Genomic DNA, 17876 nt, shown 5'->3' with positions numbered 1-17876 from the left:
CGCCCTTGCTTGGCAGACACGTTGCTAGCCACCACTCATTTGAACTTGAATCAAACATTTATCTTCGTCGTCCAATATATGTCTCAAGTGTCAGCCATATTCAAGTGTGGTGAAGATAACGTTTAAAAGCAAAATATCGGTGGGATTGTGGCTTGCAACGCTGTGCGACTGCGAGCTATGGCCGGTATGAACATTCAAGTTTCGGGCAAGCTGGTGACTCAATTGTTGCTTTTTTTCAAATCTAGAAGCATTGGGGATGTCAGCTCCATCTCTAATGCGTGCTCAGCTTTGCTTATATGGAAGTTGCTGTTATGTGTTGACTCTCTTGGCAGCTGCATCTCATGCAGGAGCGCCCACGGCTGAATTTTCAGCCTGTCTTCAGCTCTGATCCCCTCAAATGTCATTTGAACATATATAAGTCAACCAACTTCTTTTCCCCACCTAATGTACTCTTATTTTTGTACTCTGAACATACCCCCCTCCACCCGAAGCAATTCATCTAATTTACACATCTTAGTACTTAGCTGGTCTACCCTTACAAATTCGCAGATGGCTTTCGATATCCTGGAACGTCGCAGAGAAAAATTTGTACTCTGGATACCCGCTCAGTCAGCTGGAGCAAAATATCCTCAATTGATATTAGGCACTCTCGACCTCGGCCCCCCTGCTACTTTCAATAAGGTTTTTCAAGGTCAACTCGTGACCTCGAATCAACCTGACCTCTGGGAACTCGATCCACATGACATCGATCCACCATTGGAGGACGGTAAAATTTATCACTACTGGTTCGAGATTGAAGATACCTCGGCAGATAGTCTAGGAATAATCCAGGTCACTGATCCGATCGCGTACACCGTAGATTACAGAATTACGCAGACTCGAGAAGAGAGAGTACAGCCAGGTGCTGTTATCAGGTTCCGCAATGATAAATTGTGGCCATGCGACATAGACGGAAATGAGCCAGATGTAGTAGCAACCCCAGCGCAGGACGCCATTCCAGACAATAATCACTTGGTCATCTATGAACTCCCAGCTTCATGGGCTAAACCCAAAGAGATTGGAACCGTTGAAGTTGATGTCGGCACCTTCATTGATGTCCTCGCTTTATTTGACTTGGCAACTGTTGGCGACCGCTTCAGTGATATTCCAGCAATTGCCACTGAAGCTATTCTAACTGACCTAGGCATCAATGCGCTCGAGTTACTGCCTGCTGCGGATGCAAAACCGATGGGCGAATGGGGCTATGCTACCGCTCACTACTTCGCTCCAGACTTCGACCTTGGCATGGCCTCGAGTTTGGTGAAATTGGTTGAGAAAATCCATTCGCAGAATATTCGGCTATTCTCAGACGTCGTGATGGCTTTTGGGCACGATCCATATACACACATAGCCTCTAAGCAGTTTCATCTCGATCCAAGAGATGAACCAACTAACCCAGACAGCTACCAGTCTCACACGAACCAGCTCCGAAACGGCTATGGTGGGCAAAGCTGGCGCTATATTCAGAACACCAACACCTACGATCCACAATCGGGCAACCCCGGAAATGTCCACCCTGCTTGGGCCTTTCACCGAGCACATCTGCACCGGTGGATGTCAGATTTCGGTGTCGGAGGGTACCGGCTTGACAGCGTGAACAATATTGCGAATTACGATTTTATTCGAGCATACAAGGAGGACGCATGGGCGCTATACCGATCAAGATATAATTCCTCATCCGACGCCAAATTCCTCGTCATTGGTGAGGAACTCAGCGATCCGATCGACATGATCTCCAGTGGCACCCTCAATGCCCTCTGGAACGAGCCATTTCAAAGACGTCTTCGGGCCGCTATCTTGGGTGAGTCTACGGGAGGTGACGATTTCGGCTGGACTGTCCGCAAGATGGTTAATTGTACACTGGACAGCGACCATCCATTCACGGATGGCGCGCAAGCAATAAACTATATCACTTCGCATGACACCGAGGGCTTCCGAAAAGAGCGACTTTTCAACTTTCTTGACGGTAATCACGTCACAGACATTGAAAGACGCGCTAAACTAGCATTTGCATGCTTCCTAACAGCAGTCGGCATCCCGATGATCTTTGCTGGCGAGGAGTTCTGCGATCAACATGACCGCCCGATTGCGCAGAAGCAAGTTGACCCGGTGAACTACGCGCGCAAGACGGAGGACTGGCGTTCTCGCGTTTTCTCATATGTCTCGAATCTTGTGCGTCTCCGGAAGGAATGTCCTGCCCTTGGTGACAACATCACGGATTTCATTCATGTTGATGCGAGTCGAGGTGGGAAAATCATGGCTTGGAAGCGTGGGGCGCCGAACCATGCGCCAGTGGTTATCGTAGCAAACTTCTCGGATGACGAGACACCCGGCACCGAATATTTCGTGGAGAATTGGCCAGAGAGGGATAGGTCCGATTGGAGAGAAGTCACCCAGAATCGAGATGTGCCAAGAGAGTGGGTTGGTCGGGAACCGCTAATGCATTGGGAGGCGAAGGTATATACGTACTGGAAGTAGTGCTGCACTGCTTCATATCGGGGCATGACTCGTTCCGGATTGTTTCTGCCTCATTTTGGAACGAAGTTGTCCTTATGTAGGTGCAAGTTTGCGTATTGCTTTAAAATATTATATTCCAGAAAAAACGTATACTTTAATAATATTCTAAATAGCGTCTAATTTAATTACCTCCAGCCTTAATTGGATACGCCGTTCGAATGGCCACAGTTTATAAGTTTTTGAGAGTTCTTTGGGGTACCTTTGGAAGTTCTTTGTGGGCCAAATTGTGGTGGGGCCTTGGTTTGGACGGATGTGTTGAACGGACGATCAGGAGTGGGGACTCTCTGTTTTATTGAATGTGGCTCTAGAACCTCTATATATACATAAGGAAGGGGTAGTAGACTACGTCGGAGACGTGTCGGAGACTGAGTCGATGACCGAGTCGATGACCAAGTCAAGGTAGGTAACCGAGACAGTAGTAAGGCAGTGGTAAGAAAGTCCGATTTAGTTTAATATACCCCCCTTGCTGCATAGAGCCTTCTGGGCTACTGTAGAAATATAAAAAGTCACGATATTAATTTGGTGTTGAGTTACCAAAATCCTCCATCTAGTTACCCTACTCAAAAATCGTCTAAATGGAATTAAATTAGATCCTTAATATTAACGAGGTTTAACTACTAAACGAATATCCCACGCCCCCAATGTAGCAGAGTCTTTATTAAGCCGTCTACTTTTATATTAGTAGGAGGTACCTATTTAATATCAATATTTCCCCTATAAACCTCTTAGCGGAGCTAATAGTAATAAATATTAATATATTAAAGCTTAGTATTAGGCTTCGCATTACTTTTTATTAGAAGTTAAATCGTTTATATATTATCGCAATATATTACTTATTGCTTATTAGTATTAAATCCAACTCCTTTAAAAAATTACTATTATTAGATTCACTTAGTAGCTAAATATAATAGAGCTAAAAGCTTTACTTCTATACTTAATTTTATTACTACTTTTTGCTTAATTAATTACTAGTTAATTAGTCCTCTAAATAAGATAAATAGATAGCCTTTTATACTTTTTCTACTTACTAAATTATTACTAAACGCTGTATTACTTGCCCTTATAAAGATATAATTTATTATATTTTTCTTTAAGTATCTAATTGTAAGAGTCTTAGTTTAATAAAGGTAGGTAATTATCCTTATAGTAACTATAAAAAAAACTAGCTTTATAAATTATTATAATTAGGATTATATAGTTTAATAGAGAACGTATAATATATATAGGGGAATTACTAGGATTCCAAAGGGTTAAAATACGCGGCACCCTAATAGTTAGCCTACTAACCTAAGAGATATAAGCAATATTAGCCTATAAGGAAGTAGTTATAAATAGTCTCTAGTATAAAGTCTAATTTTACTACTATAAAGTCTAAGTCTAATAATGCTTAAATACTAATAGTAGGGATATACTTAGAGTATATATAGAAGGTAGGTAAAGTGCGGAGAGTATACTAATACCTATAATATTAAGGGCTGCCCTAAGGATAAGGGAGCTAGATATAGAAATTATAGTAAAGAATATAGAGTATAGTAGAAGATTGTATATAAAACCTATTAGGTATATATAAAAGCCACTAGGAAAAGATAAACCTAGCTATACTAAATTATAACTACGTTATAGGGAAATGTATATAGGGAGAAGGACATAAGCAAGGTAAATAATAGTAGGTAGATAGTTATATAAAAGAAGAGGGCTAGGCTACCCACCCTAGTAGAAGCAGTATTTACTTAACTAGTAGTAGAATGGGGCGTAGGATATTTATAAGGCAGTATTAGCGCGGCTAAGGGCCCGTCTTATTAGAGAATCCTAACTATAATAGCTTTAGATAAGACGCCTATAAATTACTAGATAAGTTATAAAAGGGTTAATAATAGTATAATATAATTATAGATACTTAAACTATAGAGTAATTCGCCTTTTATTTAATAGCCTAGACCTAAAGGAATGCTAGATAATAGCTCTATAGAAACCAGTATATAATAAGTAAACCCGTAAATATACTAACTAAAATAATACTATCTTTATATAAACTAGACCTAGCTAGCCGCATATACTTCCTAATTAGCTAATATATTAATATATAGGTATAGAGCTACTATACTATTAGCCCTAATATAGCTAAATTAGTATAATTAATAACTATAACTTAACAGATAATAGACCCTAGATAACTATATAAGGACTACTATAATATACTATTAATATAGCAAAAGGCAAGGAAATAGTCCTAGAAGACTTTAATGCACACTATATAGTATAGAGAGAATAGTAGGCTATAGTAGAAGTATAGTTAACGCGAGGCCTCGCCCTAACTACCCTAATTAGCAAACTTACCTAGAAAAAAGGGATCTAAGAGAGTTTAATTAACCTAATATTTATATAAGAAGCACTTATAGACTAGGTAGCGTTCTATAAGCTAGAAAATATATAGGTAATAACTATAGACTATATACTTGTATTATAACGGGACTAGCCCAGTTATAGTAAGAATATATTAGCGACTTAGTTAATTAAGGTACGTGTTACGGACCTTATATCGGCAGTAGTGCAACTACTAAGAAAAGATATAAATGGGTTAGTTAAGGTAGTATAGGAGGCGCTGGAACCGATTAAGCTATAGAATAAGTGGTAGCCGAGTTACGTAGTTTTTTTATTTTTTTTATTTTTTATATCCATTGTATTATACTATATACAATACTACGCATGCAGCCTTAGGCTATGGCGCTATAGTTCTATATATATAAATCCTTTCTAGGCAGCTTAATATATACTAGTAGCTATGTCCTAGTAGTTTATAAAGCCCTAAACTAGGGGTTTATAGTTCCTTAGTAAAAAACTAAGTTACTACAACTACTAGGGAATGAGAAAATAGTAGGAAAAACTATAAGAAATCCTAGCACCTATCCCTGTCCTTTTGCAATTTATTTCTGTCCCTTTACTCTCTAATATCTTTTCCTAAAAGCCTAGTAGAAGTTGCCTCCTTCTAGAATCCTATTTATTTTATCTTATTTTTCTATAGAACTTTCTAAGCTAGTATCTACTAGCTTAGCTGCTTTTAGAACCTCGTAGTCTTTACTATTAGTAAAGTAGTTTTCTTTATAGTTAATATAAAGAGGGGTAGTATGCTTATAGGGCTTGCCTATTATTATACAGGTAGAATAGGAGTGGTCTTTAGATAAATATGCAGCCGTATAGAATCTATAGGCTCTAGTAGAGTATCTATCTCCTATATGGCCAAATTTTTGGCAGCTAGTATACTGCGTAGTAGGAGAGACTTCTAGGTACTTTATGTAACGAAGCCTTGTAGCAGGAACTACGGTAAACTTATTAATAGGCTGGGTATATAGGTATAGAATAGTCAATAATATAATAATAACTGGTGGAGTAGTTGCCTAATAGATTAACTCTAATTGTATTCTGAGATTTACTATAAAGGAGAGAACTATCTAGGTAGGGACTGTGGTCCTTTAAATACACGACTATACTCCTAAGAAATCCCCTTTATACGTATGTTCTTCTTATACACTGCGTATACTGCGTATAACGTTATATAACTTTAGCTACTATCCTTTATTACATAGCTCTACCGGCTCTATTCTGGACCGTACCTAAATTAACTAACTAGCTTCTTCTAACTCCTCTTCTAGTAGTCGTAATATTATACTTAAAGCGTCCGTAACACTATCTCTCTCCTCTTTATCTTTATCCTTAAAGATTCCTAATATCTTTAAGTTATTTACTAGAGGTATAATATCTATCTAATTAATTTAGTTAATATTATTACTTATTATGCCTAAAGTTCCTTCTTCTTTATAAGCGCAACGTCGTGCTTTGTACTATTGCTGCGATATTATCTCTTAGTAAGATTATACCGTCTCTATATTCTTATTGTTTAAAAGAGGGATTAATTTATATTACGTTAGCGAACCCGTCTTTACGGCAACCGTCCTCTTACTTAAAGTGTACTAAAGTAAATATTTATTTATCCTATAACGTCTGCTCCGTCTCTAATACTAAATATACACAACTTATTATTTTTAATAGTCGTCTAGTTCCTTAGCTGATTTGTCTTAGGGTCTTATATTTAATCTACTACTACGCGGCCAGATAGTAAACTGTCTTAGGCTCTTACTAAGCTAGAACGTTCTTATAATATAGAGTTAAAGGCCCTAAAGGCCTAAATTGCGGCGTCCGCTTAATTACTCTGTCTTAAAAAGGGTTATAAGAAGGTCCGTTTTAAGGAGTAGAAACTTATAGAATAAGGTTTATAGGAACTTGGTAATAAAAGAACGGATTCTTTTTTAGCCGAGAAGGAAATAAATCTAAGTAGTTCGGCAACTGCTCTTCTTAAGTCCCCCTTAGGTGACTTATTTTTTGGCGATCCTTTTTTGTTAATACTACCTAACCTAATCTCTTTTAATACTTCTATACCTTTCTTATAGCATTCTTTAAATTCTCTAGTAGTTTTTAGGTAGTCTTATTATAGCCTACCCACTTTACCTTATACTATGTTTTGTTATTAATATCCTTATAACTAATAATCTTTAAAACTTGCTATTTATCCTCTTTTTATCCTCTATATATATCTGCCTTATAGACTAGTGGCTTAATATTTCTATATGCTAGTTTTAGTATTATAATATACTGTATAGGGTAGATTTTTATTTTAGCTGGTAGGTTTAACTTAAATATAACTAGTAAAATCCTTTATACGATTTTGAAAGGTCCTAGTCTAACGTAGTCTAACTTCTTACTTAGTTGTCGACTCTTAAAATTTTTGTATAGTAGTTATACTTTATCTCCCTCCTTAAGATCTGGTCCCTTAGATCTCTTAGTATTATAGTACTTTTTTATTCTCTCTTATACTTTCTTTACTAATTCCATAAGGTCTATATAAAGATTTATTAGTATCTTTATTCTTTCTTTAGCTGTGCTACTTATTTTCTTTATTTATTATAGTAACAACGATATTCTTAGCTCGTATCCATAGTTTGCCTTAAATAGTAACGTGCCTATTCCTTTCTATAGTGTTACATTATATATAAACTATATAACTAGTAATAGCAATACCTAATTATTCTGTGCATAATTAATATAATATCTTAGATACTATTCTAGCGTCTAATTTAATCTTTCCGTTTAACCGTCTATCTGTAGGTAGTATATAGTAAAAGTTACTACTTAAACTCCTTACTCTGCTAAGAATACTTCCTAAAATACTACTATAAATCTTAGATCTCTGTCTAATATAATCTTATTTAGTGCTCTATATCTTATAAACACTTCTTTAATATAGATTTTAGCAACATCTTCCACTAAGATTTCTTCTATACATGCTATAAAGTAGCCCTACTTAGTTAACTTATCCACTATTACTAAGATTATATTATAATCTTGTCTAGTAATAGGATTTTTTAACTTTAGTAACTTAACGATAAAGTCCTATAATATAACCTCCTATAGTCTTTCTAGTATTTTAATAGGTTGTAGCCCTCCGTATAGCTTATGCCTTATTAGTTTATTTCTTTAGCAATCTAAACACTCTTTTATTACTTTTCTTGCGATATTCCAGATTCTATTAATAATGTATTCTTCCTAAAGTCTTAACACTAAGCCTATTACTCCATTATATCCTTAAGTTATTCCCTTATAGAAATCTTCTATAAAATGCTCTGCTATGCTTCTTAGGATGTATTTTACTTCTCTATACTTATATAGTATTTCTTCCTCTAGGTATTCTAACTGTTCCTTTAGTTATACCTTAAAGATTCTTTATACCTAAAAGCTTTCTAGTGTTTTATAGATTCTTTATAGTTCGTTATCCTCTTAAGTTGCTGCTAGCTTAGGGTAATTGTATCTAATTAACCCATTACTATTTTTACGTAGCATTGCTCCTAATAGTTTTTCGTTATTCTGTAGTTTAGCTTTTCTACTAAGTGCGTCTACCCTTACATTTTTAGTTCCTTTAGTATACTAAATCTTTAAATGGTATTCTATAAGCATTTCTACCTATTTAACCTGTCTTTAATTAAGTTCTTTTATTATTAGGAACCCCGTTAAGTTCTTATAATCCGTCTTAACTATAAATAGTTTTTTTGCGCCTTATAAGAATGCTCTCTATTTCTTAAGTGCCGCAACTATACCTAATAACACCTTATTGTAGACGTTATAGTTTAACTTTAGTGGTGTTATCTTCTAACTATAGTATGCTACTAGGTGCTATGCGTCCTTATACTTTTGTAATAAGTATGCTCCTAGTATATAGTCTAATATATCCGTTTCTACAACCGTGTCTAGTCCTAGTTAATAGATCTTAAGGATTAGCTCCTAGGTAAATAACTCCTTAAGTTCTTTAAATAACTTCCTTTATTTATCCCCCTATGCCTATAGTTTCTCTTTCTTTATAAGCCTAGTAAATAGTTTAATATTCTTTAACCATTATACTATAAACCTTTAATAGTAGTTGCAAAACCCTAAGAATGACCTTAACTATATTACATTCTCTAGTTCTTACCAACTTACTATAGCTTTAATCTTCTTTAGGTCTATACTAATATAACCTAGTTCAATAATAAATTTAATAAAATCGGCCTTCCTAGTAAAAAACTCGCATTTCTTAATTGCTACTGGCATCTATTCTTTCTATAGTCTCTTTAAGACCCATTTAACGTGTTCTCCGTGTTCTTTCTTAGTCATTAAGTAGATAATAATATCGTTAAGGTATGCTATAACGAATTCATCGAGGTGTTTTCCTAATACACTATTAATTCTTTTCTGAAATGTTATAGGTACATTCGTTAATCCGAATTGTATAACTAATAGTTTATATAGTCCTTCTCTTAACCTAAAGGCTGGTTTCCATTTATCGCCTTCCTTAATTCTAATTTAATAGTACGCCTATCTTAGGTCTATCTTTGTAAAGATTTACGCATTACCTATCCGGTCTTAAATTTCGCTAATTAAGGGTAAAGGATACCTATCCTTTTAAGTAATGCTATTTAACTGTCTATAGTCGATATATAACCTAAGCTTTCCGTTTTTCTTTGGTATAAATAGTACTAGATAACCTACTAATAACTGCGATAGTCTAATATATCTCTTTTATAAGTTTTCTTAAATAAACTCTTTAAGTGCGCTCGCTTTCTCTTAAGTAAGCTTATAATAGGAAAGAACCTTAGACTTATTCCTAGTTTTAATTCTATTTTATAGTCCTATGCTATATAATCTACTAGCTTCTTACTTTCTAGTAACTATAACTTTTTGCTATATTTATAGTATCTTTTTAGTACGTAACTTAAGTCTCGCTTAATCTCTTTATTTATCGCTCTAGTTTAGTACTATACTAACTTAGTTTATTATCACATCTTACGTTATTAAGTATTTCTAATATCAACCTATCCTATAATCTAATTAATCCTTAGGTTATATTCCTATAACTAAGGCATTCTTAATACTACCTTATCCTATCCTAATAGTAGGATATTAAAAGATATCTTACTTTATCTCCCTTTAATAGTTATCTAAATAGGTCCTATTTTAAGATTAATAATTCCTCCTCTATAGGTTATTAGATCTCCTAAAATCGTAACTAATAGGTAAGGTTACTCCTTCTGTCTATAAGGTAGTCCTATTTTCTTTACTACTATTAGTAAGATATAGTTCCGTATCGCTCCACTATCTATTAGTGCTTTAAACTATTAATCTTACTAATTAACTTATAAATTTAGGTATTGTCCTTAAATTCCTTTAAGGGTCTAAGGCTCTACTACTAGCTCCCTCTAGTTGTATAGGCCTCCACTTTTCCTAATTATTAGCTGCTTAATCTTGTTATACTTGGCTTATTCTTTAGCTAATATCTTATTCGCTTTTTATCTTTAATATACCATAGATACGTGTTCTCTAGGCATTCCCACCACTATTTTCTATCTAAGTATTCTTCCGTAAGGAATCTTCCTAGTTAAAGTATTAAATCTCCTAACTCTTAAACTTCTATTAGATACTAACTGTATATATACTTAGTATTTCTATACTATTACTTATCTAGCACCTAATATATCCTTATAGAGTATTTTCAATTCTTTTCTTTTAGGTTTTTATACATCTCGCATATATTATCCATATATATAATCTATAATAGCGTATAGTGTGCTAGGTGCTTTAGGTTAACTCTTAACTCGTCTTTATTCTTAAGTTTAAACCTTTACCGTATTAATCTAAACGTTATAACTTTATTCGTAGGTACTAAGATGCGTCTCTTACTTCTCTAGTCCTCTAATTATTCTTCTAGATCCTTTAACATTATAATTAAGGCTCCTTTAATATAAGTTATAGCCTTTTCTATAATTAAGTAGTCCTAGATAACTTATTTATCCAACCATATATAGAAATCTTCCTACTTATCGTTATATTGTTGTCTATACCATTTTTAATATAGTTGCTAGAGTATATACGGCTTATCCGTAAAGAAGTATCTTCTTATTACTGTGTTATAATAGCCCTTTATATGTCGTTCTTTAAACCTAATAAGGATCTCTAAATCCTCTTCGTTTTCTAGTTTAGTAAGCCACTTAGCTTTTAGTATACCTACTCTAGGCCTATTAGTAATTCTTTATACTAGTGCTCTGTTCTTTATACGTCCTAGCGTACTAAATCTTTTATCTAGTTTCTATTCTTACTGTACGATAATTCTCTGCTGAAATTCTTTCATAGTTTCTTTTGGTTTACGTCTTGTAGATAAATCCTCAAAGTTTTCTTACTTCTTAATCTTAGTGTTATGTTCTTTAATAGTCCTTATTTATATCTAGAAATCTTAGTCCTATAAGATTCTTAATCCTAAGCTTGCTTCTGTCTTAAGCTTTACTCTAGCCTTAGTTTAACTAGGCTTACTTAGTGTTCTTATCTTATCTTAAGAGTCTTAAATCTCACTCATCTTGTTTTAAAAGTCTTATATTCTTAGGAAACTTCGTCCTAAGCTTATTTATATATTACTAAACTAAGCCATTACTCTACTTTATTAGTTATCGTCCATTATAGGTCCTTAAGCTTACCTTATCTTATTTAGAGAATCTTAGTTATCTTATATCTCATCTTAAGAGTCTTAAGCTTTTAGTCTCTTGCCTTTATTAAGTGCCGAAGTAGTTTACTATTCTACTTCTTTTACGTCTCACAAAGCAATAGACATCGTATCTAGTAGGGTCTTAATCCCTACTAATATTCCCTATTCTATAATAAAATTATCCTCTACCTCTTATATAATATCTCTAAGGTCTATATACTCCTAGTAAGCTGCCTTTATTACCTTATTATTACGGAATATTTCGCCTATGTTAAATTTATTATCCTTAATATCCAATCTGCGAACTGGTTTATTAGTTCCTCTATATTCTACTAAATATAGCTCCTATAGCTAATAGCTTGCGCCGTACTTAGCGTCCTTATAAATTTAGCATGCGTTATTATAACAAAACGTAAAACTGTTAATTAAACATTCTTTTATTTCTCGTAGTATACTATTATCCCTCTATACGTATGTCTTCTGCTAGTCTTGTTCCCTTTACTACGTAGTAACTTTAACTACTTTTATAGTCTTTAACGTAGTGACTCTGTTTTCTGCAATTTATATAAGCTCCTTCTTTAAACCATTTTTCTTACTATAGAGTCCGCCTAAATATCTTCTGCTACTAAGATCTCTAGTTTAGCCTCTGCTTTTTAAACCTTTAATTACTTAATCCTTATCCTTTAGGTCTCTATAATTTCTTATTCTATTTCTTAGATTCTTTAGTACCACTTAGGTCTATTAGCTCTGCGCTATACTATAGTTTTTAACTCTAACTTTGTCGCTGCGTGTTCTGCGCCTTATATAACTATAGAACTTTATCCTAACCCTTCTTAGTCTGCTCTCTTTAGTAGATCCTATTATTAATCTTAATTGCTTAGTTAATTAAATTCCTAAGAGTATCCGCATCTTCTATTAGAATAATTACGTCTTAGACCTTTACCTTAAGTCCTTATTTATACTATGCTATAAGCGCTTTATTATTCTATTTAACTTATATTGCTAATATTTAAAACTACGTCGTATACTTAATTGCTGAAGTTCTCTATACTAGGTTTTAAAGCTTTTTTTCTACTGTTATAGTTGCCTCTAGGTCTCCAAACATCTATATTAATTGTTCTATAAACCCGCTCTAACTTAAGAATATATACTGGACCTTTTAATTAGTGGTTATTATACCGTGTTCTTGCATTTCTGTAAGGTAAGGTTTAAACTACTTAAGTGCTCTTCCCGTTAAGAATAATCCTGCGTAAGTAACTTAATCTATAGGCGTTCCTAGTTTAACTTCTTCTTACGTTACCTTAAAGTGCATTTATATAAGGAATCCCTTAAGCTTTAATTTTTCTCCTAAGAATTGCTTAATTGAGGGTAACTTAACCTTAGCTGCTCCGATCCCACTAATCCTTTCTTTAAGTATCTTATTATTATCTATTAATTGGTTAACTATTTCCTGTAATTATCTAACGGTAACTAACTAAGAGTTAGTATCTTCTGCTATACTAGTATTATTACCTAATCTTAATATAGTTGCTGCTGTTAACGGCGTCATATCTAGTGCTTTTAGTGGCATGTTATTTAACTTCTTTTACTATAACCTTAGTAGTGAATATGTAACGAAGCCTTATAGCAAGAACTATGGTAGACTTATTAATAGGCTAGGTATATAGGTATAGAATAGTTAACAACGTAATAATAACTGGTGGAGTGGTTGCCTAATAGATTAACTCTAATTATATTCTAAGATTTACTATAAAGGAGAGAACTATCTAGGTAGGGACTGTGGTCCTTTAAATACACGACTATACTCCTAAGAAATCCTCTTTATATATAAAGTACGTATTATACGTATTATATGTACGTTCCTCTTATATACTACGTATACTATATATAACGTTATATAACTTTAGCTACGGTCTAAGATAGAGCCAGTAGAGCTATATAATAAGGGGTAGTAGCTAAGGTTATATAACATTATACGCAGTATATATAGTGTATAAGGGGAATGTATATATAATACGTATATTACGTATATTACGTATAAGAAGGATTTTATAGGAGTACGGTTATATATTTAAGGACCCTTAATCCCTACCTAAATAGTTCCTTCCTTATAGTAATTCTCAGAATATAATTAAAGTTAATCTATTAGGCAACTACTCCACTAGTTATTATTACGTTGTTAACTTTAATTTATATTACCTATATACCTAGCCTAATAACGAGCCTACCGTAGTACTTACTATAAGGTTCCGTTACAGTACATGCTAGTAGCGGCTTAGAAACTTAAAAATTGGCCCTACTTATAGGCTTAGATAGCTAGATTAAGTCTACCCTCTTAAAAAAGGGCTTCTTGTTGTTGTGGCGTGGCCATTAAGGTAGTAGTTAAGTAACGCGTTACGTATTTCGCGATTTTTGGTAAGGTAGTTAGGATACTTACGTGGCCAGGATACTTACCAATTACGTTAACGGTTTAGAATATTAAAACTGCGTATAAACGAAATTTATTAAGAACTTTTATAGCTATACCGACCGTTATAACCCTATCGCTTACGTTAATTATTTATTATAATTACTTATATATAGTTAGTAGTAACTAAATAAGATTGGATACGTGTACTAAATTTAAAATTTTAGAGCGCTCGCTAAAGGGAGGTGGAAAATGCTCGTGCACTCGCTAAAAGGGGCAGTATTTTAGTGTTCTAAACCGTTCTTATAGTAAGCCCAATTAGGAAGGCGGTAGTAGCCAACCGTTTTAACTAGGCCGACCGTTATAACCTAATCCCTTACGTTATAGTTAAACTTTAAAACTTTAAACTATATAGTTAAATTATTTAATAAACATAAAGATTAAAACCCTTTTTTAGTATTTTATATTATTAGGTAAGATATTACTTCGCTTATATATTGCTTTATATAATATATATAGCAACTTACCAGTTACTTGCCTATCTTTTATAGATTTATATAATACTTAGGCAGTATATCCAACAGTTAGCTTAGCTGCGAGCTTGAGGAAAATAGCTAACTGACTGCGTCAATTGGATCGCTCGCTGTCCGCTCGCTATTGGACAACGTAAGCTAACTGTTAAGCTGTCAGCTAGCTGTCCTAATTAGGAAATTTGTATAGACTTTATGGTGTTTTATTTCGGATTTTTGGCAGCACCTCTCTATATATAAATATCAACATTACCCAATTAAAATTCAGCCCTAATTTACTTAATATAGTATCCAAATATAGCCAAATTCGTCCCGCACCCGTAGAGGCTTAAAAGGTAGGTAGAATAGTCGGTAGTAAGGACTCCAAAGGCTCTATTTCTATATTAGATTTAGTTAAATATAAAGCTCTATTAAGTACCTTACTAAGCTAGCTTTTCTGCCTCTATGGTTGGCTTATAGCCAGTAAGATTAATATTTAAGCTCGTCAACCAGGGTGTAGTTAAAGCTCTATTAAAGTTAATATAGTCGATTAAACTGCTTAATAAAAGGCCTTTAATTATCCACCACTTCTAACATTAATCTACTTCAATCGTGTCGGCCGAGAGTCTATTACGCTTATTAGTAATAATCTTTTTAGCTTAACTAAAGGCTTATTTATATATAGAGCTTATTACTAGTATAGAGAATATATTAAGAGCAATCTTAGCAAGCGTTAGATAAAGGATTTAACTGATTTTAAGCCACCAGTTAAGAGGATTAGGCACAACATCGTTCCGCTTATTGCCGTCGTCAAAACAGATCTTAATAAACTTAAGGCCTACGTTATAGTAGCGGTCAAGCTCACTAGCGAGCTTAATACACTTTTGATTGCACTTTAAGGAAGTAAGGCTCTTATCTACGACTAAGAACTATGCATATTTATTAGCTAAATCGTTATTAGATTTATAAGGAACCTTCCTACATTATAGCTTAGCTAGGTCCTTATCTTCCTTATCTACTTACTTATTAATATAGTTATTAAATAGAGTCTCTATCCACCGCTTAGCGTGCTTCCACCACTAGGGCCACTATTTCCACTTATTGCGAAAGTAGGCGCGTTTAAGAGACGGATAAAGGATTACTGCGGCAAAATAATAAGGGCTCTCGGCCTTTATTTTATTAAAGTATTTATTAATCTTTTTAATAGCCATGTTAACGCCTAATTTAAGGAAGGAGTTATATTTATTTTTAAGGCTTAGCTAAGTCCGCTAAAGGATTTAATAGAGGAGCTCTATATTAGTAATTAACTCCCATAGAGCGCCATATAAGCCTTTAACACTAAAACTGTTAGCGTTACCTTTTATGCGCTTAGTAGCTAATATAAAAGGCTTTAGGATCTTAATAAGCTGCTCTACCTGCTGCCAATCTTCGTTAGCAAGCGCGTCCTAAAATAAATCATAGCTATTATTAGCGGGCTTCCTCTAAGCTAGTAGATATTTGTTAATTGCTTTATAAAGAAGCAATGCACAGCGGAGTATAAAGTAGGTAGAATTCCACTAAATGCCTCCATCCTTAATAAGTAGAAGCTCTGCTTAATTAAAAAGATTATCCTTAATGCAGGCCTTAGTCTAGTTCTCAGCAAAGTCCTTACGGTGTTTTATTAATCGCATAATATATTTAACGATATTATAAAGCTTGCCTATAAAGCCTCTCTGCCGCATAAGATCAAATTTAACGTAGTCGCTCGCGCCAATCATCGAGCGTTCGAGCTTGCTTACGCCTTTACCGTATATTAAAGCCTTAACAATAAGGTTAATAATATAGCTAACGCACTAAAGCCGCTCCTTTTTGGCCACTAAGAGGCTTTATAAGAGGTAGTCGTAAAGCTCATTATTATTACTAGCGTTATCGGTTATTAAGGAGCCAAGCTTATAATTAAATTGATACTTTTAAATCACCGACACTAGAGCCGTTGCTATATTCTTAGTAGAGTATAATCCTTATAGTCGCGAAAGGCCCAAAAGCACTAATTAAAGCCTTTTACCTTTGTTAATGAAATAAGCCACTATACTAAGTAGTGACATTCCGTTTATAGATGTCCAGATATCATAGGTAAGATTAATTTTACTAAGTGCGGTAAGGAGGAGGTCTTTAATATTAACGCGTCGCTATTTAAATACGGTTTTAATCCAATTGCTTAGTAATATAGGCGCCTTTATAAGACAGTCTTAGATCTAAGGACGGTTAAATATCAGCAGAGTACGCGTAGAAGGACTTATAGCTTAACAAAAGGTAATATCTTATAGAATTGTCCAATTAATATAGGCTTAAACGTAGCCAGCTGCCTAGAACGGCTAGCGTTTATAACTGTCAGCGGAAGCAGAAGCTAAAGCTTCTGCGGCTAGTAGTTATATTCTACCACTATAACTTTTAGGGCTAATAGTAAGGTCGTGCTTTAATTTTAAATAGCCGTTAATATAATTGTTGCCGTTAATTGTAAGTAAAGCACCTAGTCTTTAAGCTAGATAGCAAAGCTTATACAGCTAGAGCCTTTTTTTACCTAAAGGACCGTCCTAAAAAAGGTCTGCCCTATGCTTCCATATTGGTAATATAGGAGCTTTACTTAATAGCAACCGCTTATTAGTAACTCGGTATCCATATTTACTAGTAAGCTTGCCGTATATTATTAAGTAGAGATTACCCTAATTAATAGGAAAGATATAGCCGTAGTTCTAGTTAGCTAGAGGAGGCTCTCGCGATACAGAATCATCTTAATCGCCCAATTTAGTATCATCGTTAATTAGAAGAGGGGAGGAAGCAGTTAATCTATAAACCCTACGCGGTGCTAGAGTTAAGTAACGCGTAGATTATGGATTTAATAAAGAAGTAAAGGAAGAAGTAGAGGAAGAAGTAGAGGAAGAAGCTCTACTACCTAGTTAACGCGTAAAATATAATATATATTGCATTTTATATAGGTGGTATAGGGGAACGGGCTTACGGCGCGCAGTAGAGATATTAGGGAAAATGCTTTATTTACTATAGCTAAGCAAGAGATTCCCATAGGTTTCTTATTGCTTGGCGTATAATCTTAGTCGAAGATTTAAATATCCTCAACTTCTACTAAAAGCTTTAACTTACCACCAAATCTTACCACCAAGGCAGCGAGCTGTCAGCTAGCTGCAGTCTTATAGCTAACTAACTATTATAACTCTATAAGCTCGCTAACTGCTTACGTTATCAGCCTCTTGGCAGCGACGCTGGCAGCGACGCTAACTCTTAGACACACTGTACTTAGGTAGCATAGAAGTTATTACCTTATATATATTTAATATTTAATTTAATAAAG

At 34.3% G+C, this 17876-nt stretch overlaps 2 protein-coding genes across 2 annotated transcripts; one reads left to right on the top strand and one right to left on the bottom strand.

Annotated features, from left to right (window-relative positions):
- Positions 1-391: 391 nt before the first annotated feature.
- Positions 392-2833, top strand: K441DRAFT_659579 (glycoside hydrolase family 13 protein). The gene has a single exon (XM_067648561.1). The coding sequence runs from the start codon at positions 550-552 to the stop codon at positions 2515-2517; it is 1968 nt and encodes a 655-aa protein (XP_067504211.1). The 5' UTR covers positions 392-549; the 3' UTR covers positions 2518-2833.
- A 2731-nt stretch (positions 2834-5564) lies between these two features.
- K441DRAFT_559924 (uncharacterized protein) lies at positions 5565-5888 on the bottom strand (the record flags this gene model as incomplete). Its single annotated transcript, XM_067643478.1, has 1 exon — positions 5565-5888. A coding segment is annotated over one exon (324 nt), but the record flags the coding sequence as incomplete, so codon positions are not given.
- Between the last annotated feature and the right edge of the window lie 11988 nt (positions 5889-17876).

This window comes from Cenococcum geophilum (assembly GCF_001692895.1).
Source record: "Cenococcum geophilum 1.58 unplaced genomic scaffold K441scaffold_20, whole genome shotgun sequence".
In the NCBI taxonomy this organism is placed as follows: Eukaryota; Fungi; Ascomycota; class Dothideomycetes; order Gloniales; family Gloniaceae; genus Cenococcum; species Cenococcum geophilum.
The sequence above is the reverse complement of the archived record's forward strand: the minus strand, read 5'-3'. Positions and strand labels throughout refer to the sequence as shown.